The following is a 16,712-nucleotide window of genomic DNA, read 5'->3' as shown; positions in this document are numbered from 1 at the left end:
CTCCTGATCAAGATGATTAATAGTCATGTTACCGGACACTCAGAAACAAACCTTGAAACCCAGTGGCTTTTGGCAGAAATGCATCTGGACTGCATAGAAGGTGGCCACCACCTCAGAGCTTATTGGAAAGCCAGGTATGAGCCAGCAGTGACGGGACAACTGCAGTCTCATGGAAAGGGGGGTGGTACTGGCTCGTCCTTCACGCCCTACCGAGGTCACGAGTTGCCCCCCACAAGCGGCTCTCTGGCACAGCCATGGCTCCAGAGGCAAAAGGACTTAGTCCAGAGCCCAGCAGCTTGCAGCAGAAAAGTGAATGGACCATGTGGTAAACTATGGCGCCATGCCTCTCCAGGAGGGAAAGGGTGTTGCTCCCTTCCGCCTTTTTCCCCCCTGGCAGCAGGGTGGCCACCACCTCAGAGCTTATTGGAAAGCCAGGTATGAGCCAGCAGTGACGGGACAACTGCAGTCTCATGGAAAGGGGGGCAGTACTGGCTCGTCCTTCACGCCCTACCGAGGTCACGAGTTGCCCCCCACAAGCGGCTCTCTGGCACAGCCATGGCTCCAGAGGCAAAAGGACTTAATCCAGAGCCTGGAAACTTGCAGCAGAAAAGTGAATGGACCATGTGTTAAACTATGGCGCCATGCCTCCCCAGGATGGAAAGTGTGTTGCTCCCTTTCGCCTCCTTCCCTCCCCTCCCCCCCCCACCGGCAGCAAGGTGGCCACCACCTCAGAGCTTATTGGAAAGCCAGGTATGAGCCGGTGGTGACAGGGCAACTGCAGTCTCATGGGAAGAAGGGCTGTACCAGCTCGTCCTTCACGCCCTACCGAGGTAACAAGCTGGCCCCCCACAAGCGGCTCTCTGGCATGGCCATGGCTCCAGAGGCAAAAGGACTTAGTCCAGAGCCCAGCAGCTTGCAGCAGAAAAGTAAATGGACCATGTGGTAAACTATGGCGCCATGCCTCCCCAGGAGGGAAAGGGTGTTGCTCCCTTCCGCCTTTTTCCCCCCTGGCAGCAGGGTGGCCGCCACCTCAGAGCTTATAGGAAAGCCAGGTATGAGCCAGAGGTGACGGGGCAACTGCAGTCTCATGGGAAGGGGGGCAGTACCGGCACATCCTTCACGCCCTACCGAGGTCACAAGTTATCCCCCACGAGTGGCTCTCTGGCATGGCCATAACACCAGACACACAGAAACTAATCTCTTAATTATCTGGCTCTTTGCAGAAATCCAAAATCGTGGCCACGTTACATTATATGATTCTCATAACCAGCTATAGAAAACAAAATATTTCACAATGCCTTTTCAGCAATTCTGATTGTTTGGGGGGAACTTCTAAACAGTAATGGTGCATCTTTTGTCGAAATAATGAATGTAATCAATGTAGAGAAGAGTTAAGTAGAAATCATCTGCCTCTCAGGCATTTGGAGGGGTGGGAGGGAGGGTATACTGGGGTTCTTGGTGGTGAAAAATGAGTACTGGTGAAGGGAAAGGTGTTTGATCATTGTATGACCGAGACTTAAACCTGAAAGTTTAGTAACTTTTCCCACAGTGATTCAATGAATAAATACAAAATAAATAAAATAAATAAATAAAACTTAAAAAAAAACAAAAAAAAACCCAAAAAACACAATGCATAAAATCCATTTGCACTTCTATGTTCATTGCATCAGTGTTCACAATAGCCAGAATCTGGAAACAACCTGAGTGCCCAAGAACAGATGACTGGTGGAGGCAGGGCGTGGGAAGGGGTGGGAGTGACAGGAAGAATATTGGGAATGTTGATGGTGGAGAATGGGCACTGGTGGAGGGATGGGTACTCAATCATTGTATAAGTGAACTGTAATCACGAAAGTTTGTAATTCTGTAACTGTATCTCACAGTGATTCATTAAAAAATAAAAAAAGAACAGATGACTGGATAAAGAAGCTATGGTACATCTACACAATGGCACACTACATGGCCCTAGGTCAAATGAGGTCATGAAATTTGCTTATACATGGATGAACATGGGGAGTATGCTGAGCAAAATGAGTCAAAGGGAAACAGAGAGACGTATTACACTCATTTGTGGGATACACACACACACAAACACACATACACACATATATATATAAAACTTAATATGAGATTAATACAGTAGGAAAGAGGTCCTGTTCAATGTTTGGAAACTTGAGACAAGTGGTGGGGTCATTGCCTTTAGGACAGAGAAGAGACCACTATGACAACAATGATAGTTGCAAATGATCACTCTGGTCAAGAACTGAGTACTGAAAGGAGGTAAAGTGGTATGTGTGATAACTTTTCAGTATACATATTGCAAAACCACAATATAAAAATAAAATATGAGAGAAAGAGAGAGAGAGAGAGAGAGAGAGAGAGAGAGAAAGTGTCTGCCATAGAATAGAGTTAGGCTGGGGTGGGTGACAGGAGGGAAACTGGAGACATTGGTGGTTGGGGAAAAAATGTACTTTGGTGAAGGAATGAGTGTTGGAACACTGCATGACTGAAACCTAATCAGAAACAACTTGTAACTGTGAGGAAAAAAGTAAAAACAGCCCCCAAAATTTGTGTGGCTGGAATGGATTGTTTTTGTTCCCTATATGCCCAGTTCTCTCAGCTTTACCTTCTCAGTGTTGTTCTTTGGTGCATCTTTCCTCCCGGTCACTAACACATTCTATCTATCTGCATCATGTCTTTCTTGTGTTTCAGGCCAACTCCTGCTTTCCTGGGCTTTCCCCATTGCAGCCCAGAAACACCTTGCAGGGTGCATCTATTCCATCTTTCTAGCAGAAAGGAATAGTATTTATTTTTTCTAACAGTACAAACCCAAGTCCTTCAGAGACCATATGGATTTTATAGAAGCAAATGAATACTTGTCTTCAGTGGGGCACATATCTGACTCAGAGACTTTATGGGGAGGCTATGGTCCTCAGCAGAATGCCAATGCTGTTGTATTTCTTCCTCACTACTGAAGCATGCCCCTGACAAGATTCAGAATAGATGGAGATAACAGGAAGCCTTTGTTGACCCAGTGTGGTGATAGAACAATTTCTGACATAGCATCTTGTCCTCAATCTTCTCCAAACATGTCATCCGGTAGCATGACTAAAATTCACACTAGATACACTGGGAAGATTCACACATTGGAGATAATCCTTTCAGAGGCAGGCTTTGGCCACCTTCTCCTCACTTATACCTGTCAGGGTAGATAATACAGATGGTCCTAATACCATCTGATTGCTTTCATTAGCACTGTAGACCTGTCCTCCAATTTGCTTGAGTGGGCCCAGTAACGTCTCCGCTGTGAGACTTCTTGTTACTGTGTTTGGCATATCCAATACGTCATGGGGAGCTTTCCAAGCTTTGCCATGCGGGCGAGATACTCTAGGTAGTTTGCCAGGCTCTCCAAGAGGGGGCTTTCTTTATAGGGAGAGAAAATTTGGACATAAGTTTGGACTGAAAACAAAACAACCACGTGAAGACACAGCGAGAAGACAGCTTTCTGCAAGCCAACGAGGGCCCTCAGAAGAAGGAACTGCTGGTGCTACCTTTATCTTCAACATCGCTGGAATCGTAGTTAGAACACAGAGAGCTCCTATTTAGGTCTGGGTTCTTTAGTCTTTTTACCATGGAGACTGGCCCCTGTGCTGCACACTATTCCATTGATGAGCAGTTATGACCAAGGAAGTACACCACTGGTTTTCAACCTTTCTACACCTGTGGGTCAACTGCCACCACTCTGACCCATGGTTGAAGATCTCTAATGTCACTAGTTTAGACCACTAACTAATGGTTCGTTGTTAAGGCAGCCTGAGAAAAGTAATATAGGGATTGATTATTAACCAGAGCTGTGGGTGACAAGGAAAGAAAGGTTTGAAGATGTTTTTTAAATTAGTGTGCACTATGTAACTACCAGGGGTTTTGTAATTTGCACTGCTGATTAAATTTGAAAGGTCACTGTAGCAAATACCTGGGTTTTTTGCCTGCCAGGATTCCATTACTTTCCTGGAAACTATAATTATTTCAGGGGAACCCCATTTCTCACTCTTGAAGCATGTATAACTACTAGGGGAAGGAGTATGTTCCCTTTACCCCACCCCAGAGATAGGCAATACCCACAGTTTATCAGATTAGATTTCATATGTTTGTGATCAAAGATTTCCCAAATTTGAACTTTTCAAATACCCTGTCACCAAATACCATCTAAGGTACTATTAAAGCCTCAACACTGAAAATTTGGGGGATTCTAACTCTGTGTGTATGTGGGGGGGGGGGGTGTATGTGTGTCTGTCTGTCTCCCTCCCTCCATCCCTCTCTTTTTCTGTGTATCTCTGTCTCTGTCTCTATCTCTATGTCTCTCTCTCTCTCTCTCTCTCTCTCTCTCTCTCTCTCTCTCTCTCTCTCTCTTTCTCTCTCTCTCTCTCTCTCATATGAAAGAAAAGCCAGGGTGAGCACCACTTGTTCCCACTCCCAGAGCTGACTTACGGGAGCACTCAGTAAGAAGCCTTGCTGAATTGTAGGCCTCTGCCCAGCTTGTGTGACCACTGTTTTCATGTGTGTCCACCCACTCTCAGCCTAAAAACTGCAGTCCTAGAAAGCACCCAACAAACAGTAGATCTACCCTGGTGGTCCCTGCACCTAGATGAAAGGATGTTCTTCAAACAAGCAATTCTTGAAAGGCATGAAACTGAGTGGAGAAAAAAAAATCCATAAAGAGTTTTAGAAGATTTAGCTAAAAAGGAAGGAGGACAGGTGCATATGGTCGTGATCTGAAGAGATTGAGACTCTGGAACAGTAAAGATGATGAAGTCTTTGGATATGGAAATGAGTCTGGGAAGAACTAATCAGAAGGGTAAATTAAAAAACAGAAAAAGACTGTGATACAAGCCAGGGGAAAACTGCATTTGTCAGTGTCTTTAGTTCATAATAAATTCATGAGCTACACATGTGGAAATTTTGTTGGCTTTGGTTGTGGGAGAGAATTGCAAATACGTATAATATGTAAATACCTTTTATAATAAAGCCCAAGGAGGTAAATGAGCCTGTAGAAAAACTGAGCTGTGTAAGATGCTAATATAACTGTATTCACTCTATGAAATTAGCATAATGCTTAAAGGGCTTTGAAGGTTCCTGAGTTTTGCCGGCGAGTGGGCACAAAACTAGAACACACGCACACGCACACGCACACGCACACAGGCACACACACAGACACACACCTTTCTTTCTTCTATTAAAATTTTATTTATTGGTGGCGGGTAGAGGCACTCCGTGCGTGACGAGGATCAGACCAGATACCGTCACCTGCATGCACAACACGACCCCACCGGGTTGAGCAATCGACCCTGTGGGTTCAGGCTGCAAGGCAGGCTGCAGGGGCTGGTCTGAAGAGCGGGCGGGACGGGGCGGGCCGGAAGCGCGGGCGGGGACAGGGCGGGCAGGAAGCGCCGGCTGGTCAGTGCAGGCCGGGGTGGGCTGTAAGCGTGTTCCCGATGGTGCCCGCCGCTGGCCCCCGGGACTCCGCGCTGTGGCGGGCCTGCAACTGGTTGATGGGCGCCTTCTTCGCGCTGGCCGCCTTCGTGCAGGTCTGAGCGGGCTGTGCAGGGCGCAGCGCCCCGAGCTCGGCCCCGCGCCAAACTGATCCTAGGGCAGACCCTCCGGGTGGGCGTCCTCTGGGTCTCCGAACAGAGCCGGGTTTGGGGACCACCCCGAGTGTGGAGATGTGGACAGGCGCCTGCGGCCCTTCCCGCCCCAGGTTGCTGGGCTCCCCCGAACCGCGTCCTAATCTAGGCTGCCCAGGCTGCTGGGCTCCCCCGAACCGCGTCCTAATCTAGGCTGCCCAGGCTGCTGGGCACCCCCGAACCGCGTCCTAATCTAGGCTGCCCAGGCTGCAGGGCACCCCCGAACCGCGTCCTAATCTAGGCTGCCCAGGCTGCTGGGCACCCCCGAACCGCATCTAGTCTAGACTGTCCCAGGTGAGGTGGGCTCATGCCCCAGAAACGCATCCTAATCAAGGCTGCCCCAGGCGACCTACCTTGGAGCCCTTCTCACCTAGTGTCCAGTTGGTGGCTGGAAGGGACACCCTCCCGGGGCTAGAGGAGAGGAGAACCAAGAGGAAGGAACTCCCCTTTCCCAGTCCCTGAAATGGGAGGGCTTCTGGAAAACCCCTTCAGAGTCTAGCCCCTGTACAGTTCCTGACAATTCTTTACAAAGATGTGTGAGCGTGTGACTGGTGTATTGGAGTCATCTTTTGTGTTTAGCATGAAGCCCACCTCCAGCCACCCTAATCTGCTGTCTTAACTTTCAGTTTGTATCTTTTTCAAAGTTTAGCACGTGGTGAAATAAAAGAGCATGCCAGATTGACGAAGGGAATATGATCGTACATCTGCTAATGTCTTGATGGTTTGCATTCCAGATAAATGATCCTGATGCAGAACTGTGGATAGTGAGTATCAGCTTTTTTCTTGTTTGAAAGAAGAGTGGAATTGCACAAAACAGTTTTATCCTGTTGTCTTCTCTCTGCTTAATTAGAAACCAAGTCCGCTTTAAATTTCTTTTCCTAAAATATTAGGAGTAAAAGATTAATGTAATAATGTAATGTATATATTTGTTTTCCAGAGATATAGGGGTCTCTTAGCAGCATTCTTCTGAAATAAAATTGACAAAGTGAGAATGCTTTCTACATGTTTTTTTTTTTTCAGATGACCTCTCAGGGCCATGTGGACCAGTCCTTATTAGTTTTTGCCCAGAAACTTCTACAAACATTTCACCAGAAAAAAAATGACACGCTTATGGCTTGTGGTACTGTTAATGAAATACATTTGTAGAAATTAATAATTAAAGTTAAAAAAACCTCGAAGGGTTCAATGTATATGAATATACATAAGTATACAAAAATGAATATACATTGAATGAGTATTCTGCTTAAATCATTCGTAAGTGAAATCATTGGGTACATTTCCTCATATATTTCACTTTTCTCAGTAGAAATACATAAGACTGTACAATATTCCCAGATTGTATTAGATTTTAACAAGCTTTGGAATAATGCTGACCATTAACAACTAGTAAAAACATCTGGAATTAGAATGATAAATTCTAGTCAGTTTTTGTTTGTCTGGTATAACTGCATTCTAATACTGCTTATTGTTTAGATTTTCATATCCCCCTGAATCAAATCTAATAAATGGTCTCTTCCTAGCATTCTGGTCCCAATCCTGAGTTTGAGTATTATTTCTCTGCAGACATGTCTCAAATGTTCAGCTTAATTTTAAATTTACAAAAGATGGCTAGATCTGTGCTCTTCTATAATCGCTCCTCAGATATGCCCAATGTCCCACCTACCACATCTCTCTACAATCTGTTCTCTCTCTTGACTCACCCATGTTTATAATCACAAACTCATTCTTTGCATTGCATAATCTTTCCTCAAAATCTCAGGATCTCTAAAATCTCTTTGTTTTTTTCTCACCGGAGATCCCCTCAAAAAAAAAAAAAGAATATAAAAACCAAAGAAATCTAAAAATAATAATCTAGGACTTACTTCCAATCTGTATGACATATGCACAGTTTACATTTCACCTCATTACTTGTCTTTTCCTAAGATCTCCAAGTTAATGCTATACAACTTTGAATTCAAATCTACCACAATATGATTACCAGTCTGTTTTGGAACCTTTCCTCAGTTTTGTTTTTTGTTTTTTTTTTGTTTTTTTTTTTGTTTTTTTTGCTTTTTTGGGTCACACCCAGCAATGCTCAATGCTCAGGGGTTATTCCTGGCTTTCCACTCAATAATTACTCTGCCCAGGTCACTGCATGCAAGACCAATGCCCTACTCGCTGTACCCAACCTCTGTTCGTTGTTTTTGTTTGCTTGTTTGTTTGATTTTTCTTTTGAGGGTCACACCCAGTGATGCTTTGGGGTTACTCCTGGTTCTGCATTCAGAAATTACTCCTGGTAGTGCTTGGGGAACCATATGGGATGTGGGGATTGAACTCGGGTCGGCAGCGTGCAAGGCAAATGCCTACTCAACTGTACTATCACTCCGGACCCCTCTGTTTGGTTTTAAAAGTTAATTACACCTAAAATTTTTCTTTTTTCTTAAAAAAAAAAACTCTATCTCTTTCCCATTTTCCAACTACCCTTCCTTTTTGCCCACAAAATTGTGTCGGTATCTGTCAGCTCCCATGGGTACTGATGGTAATTCCTCCTCCTTCTTAGGTCCTCAAGTAAACTAAGATAGAGCTGTGCTATTTCAGTTATTTTCATGTTGACTCTTAAATAAGCAAAAAAATAAATAAATAAAAATAGAATGAGGGCCTAGATGAGTAAATACTAGGTACTTGAATTTTTATATTATTTTACTTGACTCATTTATTGTTTCCAACTTTACCTTGCTTGTGGATACTTTCTCAGAATGCAGTCAGGAGTAAATATTTTAAATGTGATAAGCATTAGCTTGTAAAAATAACAGGTATCTTACTGAACAAGAAGTTCAGAGGCAGCTGCTAAATAGTCCACAATCTTGTCAGGGACCTGAATTTTCTCTCTCTCTTCTCTGACATCCTCAGTGTGTGGGTGATATATATTCTCATGCTTATAGAATGGCTATGGCAGCTCCAAACATCATCCATAAAAGAAGACTATTCCATATTGGAAGAAACAAGGCAGAAGCAACACAGATTTTTATTTTTTTCTTCAGTATTTTCTTCCATGTTATCAGAAAGGAAATATTTCCCAAGAAACTTTTGAGGCAGGTTGCTATTCAGTTTTTCCCATTGCCAATATTGATTATGGTTTGGGATCCATTATGCTTGGTTAACTCCCATGTATATTAATCATTAAGTGCCTTGAACATCAGCCTTGTCCCTGCAAGGTTTCTTTTTACATTTTAATGCTGGAACGCGTTTGGAAAACAAGTGGACTTTTGCAGATTTTTCAATGACAAGTCAACCAGAAAAGAAATACTAGGAGTAAGACTTTTCTAAAGTCTTAATCAATTCACCAATAGTTTCCAAAATAAATACCCTAAATTTATTTGACACAACTAATCCATACATTGTTATTAAACTTTCTTTAGTATCACTTGTGGCATGGAATATTGGACTGGATGATCCGTGGAGCTGACTAGTAGCAACATTGTTCTGCCTTTCAAAGAGCCTTTAAAAAAAAGGCCACTAGACATGAATGTTAGAAGAGAAAGAGTGGGAGGTCAGTATATTGTGAGACCCAAAATGCACAAGGGTAGAGCTTAAAGCTGAATGAAGATGCCCTGAAATAGCCTCCAGGAGGAAGATAGATAAAAAAAAAACAACCTGGCATGGTAAATGCCTTAGAGGATTTCTTCCATTGTGACTGAAACCTAGAGGTAAGATTGGACATGGCAGCCACTAATATCATGGCTGTACCTCTTTACATGTCTGTTATGGGCATAGTTCTAATCCAAATTATTTCTTTTTTTGCTAAAGGTAATTTATACCATACCTTCAGTGCTGGCCCTGCTTGTTGGACTGAACCCTCTTGTCACAGGTATAAATCTTGAATTCTGAATAGATATATGATGTTATTACAGTCTATCTGTACAACTTCCAGGGAAAATGGAACTCTACAGGGTCACTAATTATAATTTAGGTAATCTTCACCCATCTTTAGTTTGAAAACCTTACAAGGATTTGCCATACTAAGGCATGGAGATAGGATGCTAATTAATGAATAGATGTTATATCTTTCTTTCTTTCTCCCTTTTGTTTTGTTTGTAGGCCATAGCTATGCTCAAGGTTTACTACTGGCTCTGGCTTTATGCTCAGGGATCACTTGTGACAAAATTCAGGGTACCAACTCCGGGTCAGCTGCATACAAGGCAAACATTTAACCAACTGTACACTCTGCATCGATTTCTTAAGTCATCAGGCTATAATCAGAACTAGCAAAGTGATGACCTATGTCCCAGTACTCAGTGACAAGCAAATCAGTGTCTATTACGTAGAGGTAACGCCCTTACAAATTCTTCTTAGACTTGTACAACTCCTATTAATAATTTTCTTAACTTTTTCTTTTTGGTGACAGGGACAGAAGCTAGGTCCTCATATAGTTAAAGCTGTCTCTACTACTTAAATGCACTACTAAAATACATCCATTTTTTAAATTTTTAATTCATTCAACATTTTTATGAATTGCTACTTGTATATAGAATTTCTTATGATGTCCATAATAAATATCTAGATTTTTCAGTAATATGTTTATTCCTAATCTATGTATTATTATAGTAACTATAGCAATTTATTGCATACTTTAATATATGTATTCCCCTTTTAAAAAGGGTAATGTTGGGGTGACAGTACAGTGGGTAAGGCATTTGCCTTGCACGTGGCCAACCCGGGTTCTATTCCCAGCATCTCATATTGTCCCCTGAGCACCGCTAGAAGTAATTCCTGAGTGCAAAGCTAAGAGTAACTCCTGTGCATCGCCGGGTGTGACCCCCTCCCCACCAAAAAAATGAAGGGTAATGTTTAAGCTTTAGCTTAAATAAGGCTAGACATATGGTATGCAACTAATACTTGTTGAATGAATAAATGACTGTAAAGCAGAGGAATTATATATTTACTTTATGGACCATTGCTTGAACTCCTTACATCTATATCCCAGGTAGCTATACCTGTATAAAACCAAATCACTTACAAACTATAACTCAAATTTTTGCATTACCCACTGGCTGCTAACTTCAATGCTATGTTTAAAAAGCAAATGCTTTGACATCTGTGACATCTAAAACCTCTCAATACACCTCTAGTGAACAGTTCTATATACAAAACTGTCCTTGAACAGAAAATGTAGATTTACATTATTTACTTACATTTTCTTATTTGCTCGAGCGGGCCCAGTAACGTCTCCATTGGAGACTTTGTTGTTACTGTGTCTGGCATATCGAATACTCTCAGTAGCTTGCCAGGCTCTCCAAGAGGGGCGGAGGAATCGAACTCGGGTCGACCATGTTGGCCGCTTGTAAGGCGAACGCCCTGCCTGCTGTGCTATCGCTCCAGCCCTAAAGTAAAGGCCCTCCCGTTGATCGTCGATTTGCTCGAGCGGGCCCAGTAACGTCTCCATTGGAGACTTTGTTGTTACTGTGTCTGGCATATCGAATACTCTCGGTAGCTTGCCGGGCTCTCCGAGAGGGGCGGAGGAATCGAACTCGGGTCGGCCATGTTGGCCGCTTGTAAGGCGAACGCCCTACCCGCTGTGCTATCCCTCTCGGAGAGCCCGGCAAGCTACCGAGAGTATTCGATATGCCAGACACAGTAACAACATTTTCTTATTAATGGAAATAATTCTGACATACTGTTCTTCACTTTATATAAAATAGCTTCCATCAGTGGAAAATGATATTAAAGAATTTGCAGAACTAATCTTCTGACCAGGACAGGGGAATCTTTAAGGTGTATCAGTTAGGGTTTCATTTATTACAGCAAGGAAGAGATCAAACCAAATGGACTATAAACAGATGGCTAATATGTAAACTTCTCTGATTCATTTACCATCTACTGCAGTGACTTTGTCCTGGGTTCTACATGCTTGCTTCATAGTTTAAAGTTCACATTTTCAAGATGCTAAGTCTAATAAAGACTATAAAATCTGGGGCTGAATGATAGTACAGTGGATAAGGCAAGTGGCTAATCAAAGTTTGATCTGAGTACCACATATATTGACCCCCAAGTACTGCCAAGATTGATTCCTGAGCACTTTGGTATGGCCCCCAAACCAATTAATTTAAAAAAAAAAGAAAGAAAAAGAAAAACATCCTTGGTTACTTTTCAAAAGTGTCAGACTTGATTTGTTGGTTCAGATTTGTCACTGGTCCATTCTAAGCCCTATCGCTGTAGCTAAGTGAATGTGATGTATTGCTTGACCTTATTAAGGTTCAATTGTCTCAGATCATGGATGGGGATGTACAAAAGTCAGTTCTCTAAGAAATAATGATAGCATAGCAAGGGATGATACTGGAAAACAAGAAACAAAAAATGTCTACGTACGTATATAATGAATATTATTTCTCTGAATGATGCTCCACAAAGCAGCTACCTCCAAACCCAAACCAAACAAACTATTTATTATTGCTTTACTTGACAGTACAATTAGAGATATTGGAGGTAGAGGAGGGTAGGAAATACCCAGGTTTTCTTGGGGTTTACTTTCAGGAATGCTCAGGGTACTGCCTAGATCTTAACATCATGCAACAATTATTTTCATCAGGAAATTTATTTTCAGGTCATTTTGTTTGGAAGACTGTGTCTGCAGTACACATACTCTTTTGTATCACATGGTCTGTTGGCTTGCTATACTACCTCTTGCTTCACAAGCCAAAGAACATCTTACATGAGGAAGAAGTCAGGTGAGCAGTGAATAACTTTTGTTCCTGGAAGGGGTGGATAAGAATTGAGAGATCTATTACTTTATAACATAATTGTATCAGTGTACAGTCATAATTTAACCCCTCTGATTATACCATGAGGAGCAATGAAGGTTTTATCTTCTTTATAAAATGAAGAAACTAAAGATGTTATGGTATTAGGATTTAAATATAGTAGCATCTACTATAATCCATAATTACAGACAGTAGTTACATATACAGTATGTTACCCCCTTTCATGATATATGTAAAATCCACAGTCTACAAGTTGGCAGCATTCTGTTAGCATTCTGATTTAGTTCTGGATCAAGACAAAATATTGTCTCCAAGGTCTGTAAGCATACTAGCTACCTTCCAGGGCATTATTTTAACTCAATCGTAGTCATTCTTGCTCTTGTATATTTTGCCATTTCCTCCCTCTTGTAAGTTGAGGAAATAGTCATAGAGTCTAACCTTTATCACAAGATGAAATTTGTTTTCATCTGATGTTTTAAACTGTCTGAAAAAGTAGGTGAAATTCAGCCAAACTTGGAAATATTTTGTAGATGCTATATGTGTATCTTGGAGGGGAAATCATCTAAGTCAGTCAGAAAATAAGTGTCATAGCCAAAATAAGATGTATCTTGTAGTCACTTCAAAATATGAAATTCATGATATTCTAGGGAGCTGTTTGGCCTGCTGATTATCATATCCTGGATGAGCCTATGTCACAGTTTCCCAAAGTAAGTTTTTAAACTTATTAAAGTTAGAGGTTTTCAAGGTGGTCAGATTATGTCGGTAAGAAAATACTGACACACACAGATGAAAAGAGGAATCTTTTAAAGAGCGTTTTTTCTTTTCCCAAGGAAAACTAATTTATACTTACTCAGAGTTTCCTGATCAGTCCTGTAGACTCATAGGGGTCATTCTTTAGGAGAACACAAATGATCTCAGAAGGAAACTTGGCAGTTTTTATTTATTTGTATTTAGTTGGTGTGAGAGCCACACTCGGCAGTGCTCAAGGGGCTACTCCTGACTCTATGCTTGAAGGGCACTTCTGGTGGTCCTTGGGGCACCGAGCAATGCCAAGAATGCGTGTGGACCCTTGAGCTCTCTTCTCTGCCCCAGAGTGGCTATTTTTAAATAATATCAACTAAAATCTTTACAGAGAAGAGAATATGACACCTGGGATTTATTTAAAAATGAGAAGAAAGGACAGAGATACAGAGGAAACAATATTGGACGTATTTACGCTGGGTCAGGGGTACATATGATTCAGTACGGTAGTATTTGTTTTAGTGTATATATGAATGCAGAATCTCTGTCCCTCTTGGAGAGCCCCGCAAGCTACCAGGAGTGTCCTGCCCGTATGGCAGAGCCTGGCAAGCTACCCGTGACGTACTTGATATGTCAAAAACAGTAACATTAATGAGCCTCATTCCCCTGACCCTGAAAGAACCCCCAATACGCCACTGGGCTACTGACAGGGATGAATGGAGACGTTACTGGAACCCGCTCTAGCAAATCGATGAACAACGGGATGACAGTGATACAGTGAGAAGTAATCACCGAAGGGGTCCTATTTTACTCTAATCTGGCCTTAAGGCCTGTAATTAAAATTGCTATGGGTCAGGAGAGCTAACAGAGAGGTTAAGGTGCATAGCTTGCATGCTCCCAACTCCAGTTTGAGACCCCCAAATGATAGTCTTCCAAGCCAAGTACAACTCTGGAGGCCCCAAAGCACTAGGGGGCCCAGGTAATCCTTGCAGCACTGACACCTTCAGGTCCTTCTAGGAAATGCCAACCTGGTTGTCAGGAAGTTGCAGAAGGGACACCCCTGAGCACTGCTTGAGAAACAAACAAACAAAAAATACCAATTTAAAATGCAAAAATAGAACAAAATTGCTATATTTACTTTTGTTTCCATCTTTTGGCTCTCAAACTTTCTGGACTTATAAATTGAGGGGTTGTCTTTTGCAAGCAGTGTTTAGTTGAGTTTTTTAACTTTTTTCCATTGAAAACCTTTGATGTATGGAATAGTTGATACATTCATATTTAATGCAATTTCACATATATTTTGGAGTTTAAGTTTTAATATCTGCCTCCTATTTTCCCATGTCTTTAGTTCTTTTTTCCTTCTCTCTTTCTGTTTCTATACTCATTTTCCAGCCTTTTAGCATATCACCCTGTCTTAAAGATTCAGATCTTAACATCTGGTAGCTTCTGAGCAGCACCACATATGTCCCCCAAACAAAATAAAAATAAACACTCTACCATCATCTGTAGCACTGTAGCACTGTCCTCCCATTGTTCATCGATGTGTTCAAGCAGGCATCTCCATTGTGAGACTTGTTACTGTTTTTGGCATATCGAATACTCCACAGGGAGCTTCCCAGGCTCTGCCGGGTGGGCGGGATACTCTCAGTAGCTTCCTGGGCTCTCCAAGAGGAACGGAGGAATCAAACTGGATCGGCTGCGTGCAAGGCAAATGCCCTACCTTGAGCCCCTACCATCATCATACACACAAAATAAATAGAAAACAATTCTAACTTATTGTGAATTTTCCAGTTAGAGTTTGTATGGTTGGTGATAGATTTGGGTACCCTGACTGGCAGAGAGGAGATGAATAAAGTGAAGGAAATGGGAGAAGTTTATTGGGGTCACTCCTGAATGGAACTCTACGAACCTCTCATGGACTTAGAGCTGTCTCTTGGAGACGGCTAAGGGGGCTTTTAAGTTGTCTTGGGTGGGAAAAGGAGAGAAGGGAACAAAGACCAATGGAGTCGGTGAGCTTGGTCTGACTCCCATTTTCTGTTAGGGGATGGATGTGAGGAAGCATCCAGGTGGGCCATGAAGCCTGTCTTCCGCTTGGGTGATCTCTAATTCTGGGAATCGCTGTTTCATCCGCTGGCTGCCATTCGGTCCCAAGCAAACCTTACAGTGGGGGGACCATACAGGGTGCCAAAAATCAAGCCTGGGTTGTCTGTGTGAGGCAAGCAAACACCTTACCTACTGAACTATTTGTCTGAACCGTTTTTTTCTAGTTTTAATTTTCTTAAGAAATTTTTCCTCATTATATTTTAAGTATAGTTAAAATATACTTAGTATAATTTAATTTTAGTTAAAATATACTAAGTATATTTTTATATAGTTTTTAATCCTTCACAAATATATTTTAACCAAATTTAACATGTTGTTTCCAAAGCAATTTAAAAATTTTTTTGTGTCTTTATAGGAATTCAGTTGGTGGAAGATTTCATTTGGTTATTGCTGTTGTAATAACTCTTTTCCCATTTTTCTCATGGGCCTACATATATATAAATAAGGAGATGCAGTCCTCGTGGCCAACTCACTGCAAAACGGCAATTTAAATGAAACCAAGAAGCCTGCTTATAAGATATTTTAAATTTTTATAATCATTATTTTTAAATAAATATGATTGGACCAAGCCAGTTTTCTAGGTTATTTCAGGTAATCTGAGTTGATAATTAAGATTATATTTTTAGGGGCTGGAGAGACAGATAGCGCAGTGGGTAGGGTGCTTGCCTTGCATGCAGCCGACCCGGGTTTGATTCCCAGCATCCCATATGGTCCCCTGAGCACCGCCAGGAGTGATTCCTGAGTGCAAAGCCAGGAGCAGTAACTCCTGAGCATCACCAAGTGTGACCCAAAAAGAAAAAAAAGATTATATTTTTAAAACAAACAATTTTAAGGCTCTTTATAAACAATTTAATATTGGTTGGATTAGTAATATATACTGTTTAGTCATGGAACAGTTGAAAGATGGCAGATCAAAAATTAAGAGATATAGTTCTGACTCAATTTCATTTGAGACTTGACAAATACATAAATCTCCTGATTTATATTTAATCTATAAAAAAGTATCCTTTACTTAAACAGCTAGAATAATTAAATTAGATATTATGAGAAAATTCTAAGAATAAAATTCTTGCAAAGAGCTTCACATTCTAAAAAGAAGTCAAATATAGTAGAAAAACTACAATAGCTAAACTTAAAAGTGTGCCTGGGAAGGTAACTATGGTTGGTGAGATTTGTTAGAACACTGTACATCTTAAACTCTAACGTAGTTACTTTATGGTGCTTAAATTTAAAAAAAAAACATTAATTTTTAAAAATGTTATTCCATTTGAACTCAGTGGCTTTTGGCAGAAATGTGACTGGACTATGCATTAAGCTACAGCGCTGTGCCTCACTAGGTGGCAGAGGCTATTTGTCCCTTTGGCTTTCCCCCCCTGCCCCCCCCAAACACACGGTGGCCGCCGCCTTAGAGCCTATTGGACAGTCAGGTATGAGCCAGTAGTGATGGGGCAAC

General features: G+C 41.7%; 1 protein-coding gene across 2 annotated transcripts; it reads left to right on the top strand.

The window, feature by feature from the left end:
* Positions 1-5,471: 5,471 nt before the first annotated feature.
* On the top strand, positions 5,472-15,829 carry TMEM220 (transmembrane protein 220). 2 transcript variants are annotated; one of them, XM_056117886.1, is made up of 6 exons: positions 5,472-5,582; positions 6,413-6,442; positions 9,465-9,525; positions 12,259-12,382; positions 13,063-13,122; positions 15,615-15,829. In XM_056117886.1, the coding sequence occupies exons 1-6, from the start codon at positions 5,490-5,492 to the stop codon at positions 15,748-15,750; spliced, it is 504 nt and encodes a 167-aa protein (XP_055973861.1). In that variant the 5' UTR covers positions 5,472-5,489; the 3' UTR covers positions 15,751-15,829. The 2 variants fall into 2 exon arrangements, with proteins under 2 accessions (XP_055973861.1, XP_055973862.1); XM_056117887.1 differs by lacking the exon at positions 13,063-13,122.
* Positions 15,830-16,712: the final 883 nt, after the last annotated feature.

The sequence above is a fragment of the Sorex fumeus genome, unplaced genomic scaffold, assembly GCF_029834395.1.
Source record: "Sorex fumeus unplaced genomic scaffold, SorFum_2.1 ptg000036l, whole genome shotgun sequence".
NCBI lineage: Eukaryota > Metazoa > Chordata > Mammalia > Eulipotyphla > Soricidae > Sorex > Sorex fumeus.
This window is presented reverse-complemented; position numbering and strand designations above follow the sequence as displayed.

Bases quoted from the DNA above. Each gene is read 5' to 3' on its own strand.
- TMEM220 (XM_056117886.1), top strand. From the start codon at position 5,490: ATGGTGCCCGCCGCTGGCCCCCGGGACTCCGCGCTGTGGCGGGCCTGC. The intron at 5,583-6,412 runs GTCTGAGCGGGC...TTTGCATTCCAG, and splicing joins CGCTGGCCGCCTTCGTGCAG to ATAAATGATCCTGATGCAGA. The intron at 6,443-9,464 runs GTGAGTATCAGC...TTTTTGCTAAAG, and splicing joins CTGATGCAGAACTGTGGATA to GTAATTTATACCATACCTTC.